Source organism: Octodon degus, unplaced genomic scaffold, assembly GCF_000260255.1.
Source record: "Octodon degus isolate 3935 unplaced genomic scaffold, OctDeg1.0 scaffold00255, whole genome shotgun sequence".
Classification (NCBI taxonomy): Eukaryota; Metazoa; Chordata; class Mammalia; order Rodentia; family Octodontidae; genus Octodon; species Octodon degus.
The window spans coordinates 398,563-400,123 of NW_004524831.1; the positions used below are offsets into that span (position 1 = coordinate 398,563).

The 1,561-nt window shown below is 39.7% G+C and overlaps 1 protein-coding gene across 1 annotated transcript in view; it reads right to left on the bottom strand.

The window, feature by feature from the left end:
* Positions 1-724, bottom strand: part of LOC105740978 (ATP synthase mitochondrial F1 complex assembly factor 1-like) — a 3,722-nt gene extending 2,998 nt beyond the window's left edge. Inside the window, 1 exon segment of the mRNA XM_012512662.2 lies at positions 701-724. Coding sequence (XP_012368116.1) covers positions 701-724 — 24 coding nt within the window.
* Between the last annotated feature and the right edge of the window lie 837 nt (positions 725-1,561).

Genomic DNA, 1,561 nt, shown 5'->3' on the forward strand with positions numbered 1-1,561 from the left:
TATATTTCATCTTCATACTTTTCTACTGGATGGTTAAGACCAAGGTAAAGCAGGACCTATGCAACAAGAGTTGTAGCTTTTTGGTCTGAAAAGGTTCTGACCCATTTTGAATTTGTACTGAGTAAGCTGGCAGTTTTCCTTGGATTGTGGCTTTCTTTAGGTATCCAGTGAGCAACATCTGTGCTGTTAGAAGAGGGACTTCATGTGGTGGGGCTGGAAGCCATCACTCAAAATATTTGCAGCATGTAGGCTGAGGAGTCAAAGGCTTCACAAAGGGATTATGAAATTTTATTTTCATCATCCTGACTCATAGTGACCGGAGTGACTTCAATGAGCCTTCATGACACCCAGCTGGCTACAAAAAACCTCTTTCTATTATCCTTGAGTTCGCCTCCAATGTTTCCCAACTGTTTCTCATATTTCTAGTTATAAGGTGCTACTGACCAGAAATCATAGATTGTGTCCAATGACAGGTTCTGAAACCATAACAAGCAGCATCCACTCCTCTCAACAGCTGGTGCAACACCTGATGTAACACTTGTGTTCAGTCCTTAATGTTAGTCACCTTATTGGTCCTTAAAGACTGCCACTAAAAGTCTGGACTGAAAAAAATCCCAAAGGCAAAGATATTCCCCTTTTTGTCATCCACTTCTTGAGCTCTCTTCTTCCAACTTTACATTTCTTTGGCTTCCTCATTTACCATTGCAAGAACTTCCTCACCCATGGGGTGCCACTCGTGGGGTTCAGCCCAGTAAACCCTGGTCTGAGAGATGAATGAAGCAAAGAGAGTGAGATTATATCTTTCCTTGGACCTCAGGGGATTCTGGTAAAATAGATCCCCAATCTGATTTAAACACCCAGATTTACTCAGAAAGAACTAAATGTACTTTATTCTATGGCAGAGTGTTAGAGCTGCAATTAAAATAGTGTACTGAGGTTTGAGTTTAGAAAAATCCCAACTCATACATTGACAGATATTGTCTTAAATGAATAACAAATAACACCTAAAATAGGTTCAGCAACATAGCCTAGGCTTTTTCACAGCTATGCTTGTCCAATCACATAATGAGCACATTAATTAAGGCCTAGATTGTGGGGATTTATATTCTGTTGATCTCTGGGATTGAGTCACAGACCATGTGAGACCTGTGTTCCATTTCGCCTGGGTACCAAGAACTTCCCATGGTACACTTTCAAAACATTTACATTTTATTTGTACATGTTTACAGTTCAAATACTTTACAAATCTTTGGGAATGGTTACATATACATATCTCACAAAGTTTCTTTATCTTTTATTTCCCTTGTCTTCCTTCCACAATCCTGCACCTTTATAAACAGAAAATAGCATCTGTCTTGTATGCACAGATAAAAAGGTCATTTAGAATATAAGAAATAATAGAAACCCAGGGCCCCTGGTTTCTGGGAATGAAGGGATCCACAGAGGCTTACAAGAAGGACACAATCTACTTTTCTTCATATGCAGAGCAGAGGGAAATCAGCTGAGATGCAGCCTGAGATCTTATACAGAAGGAAGCTGAGGCTGAATCTCTATTTACTAC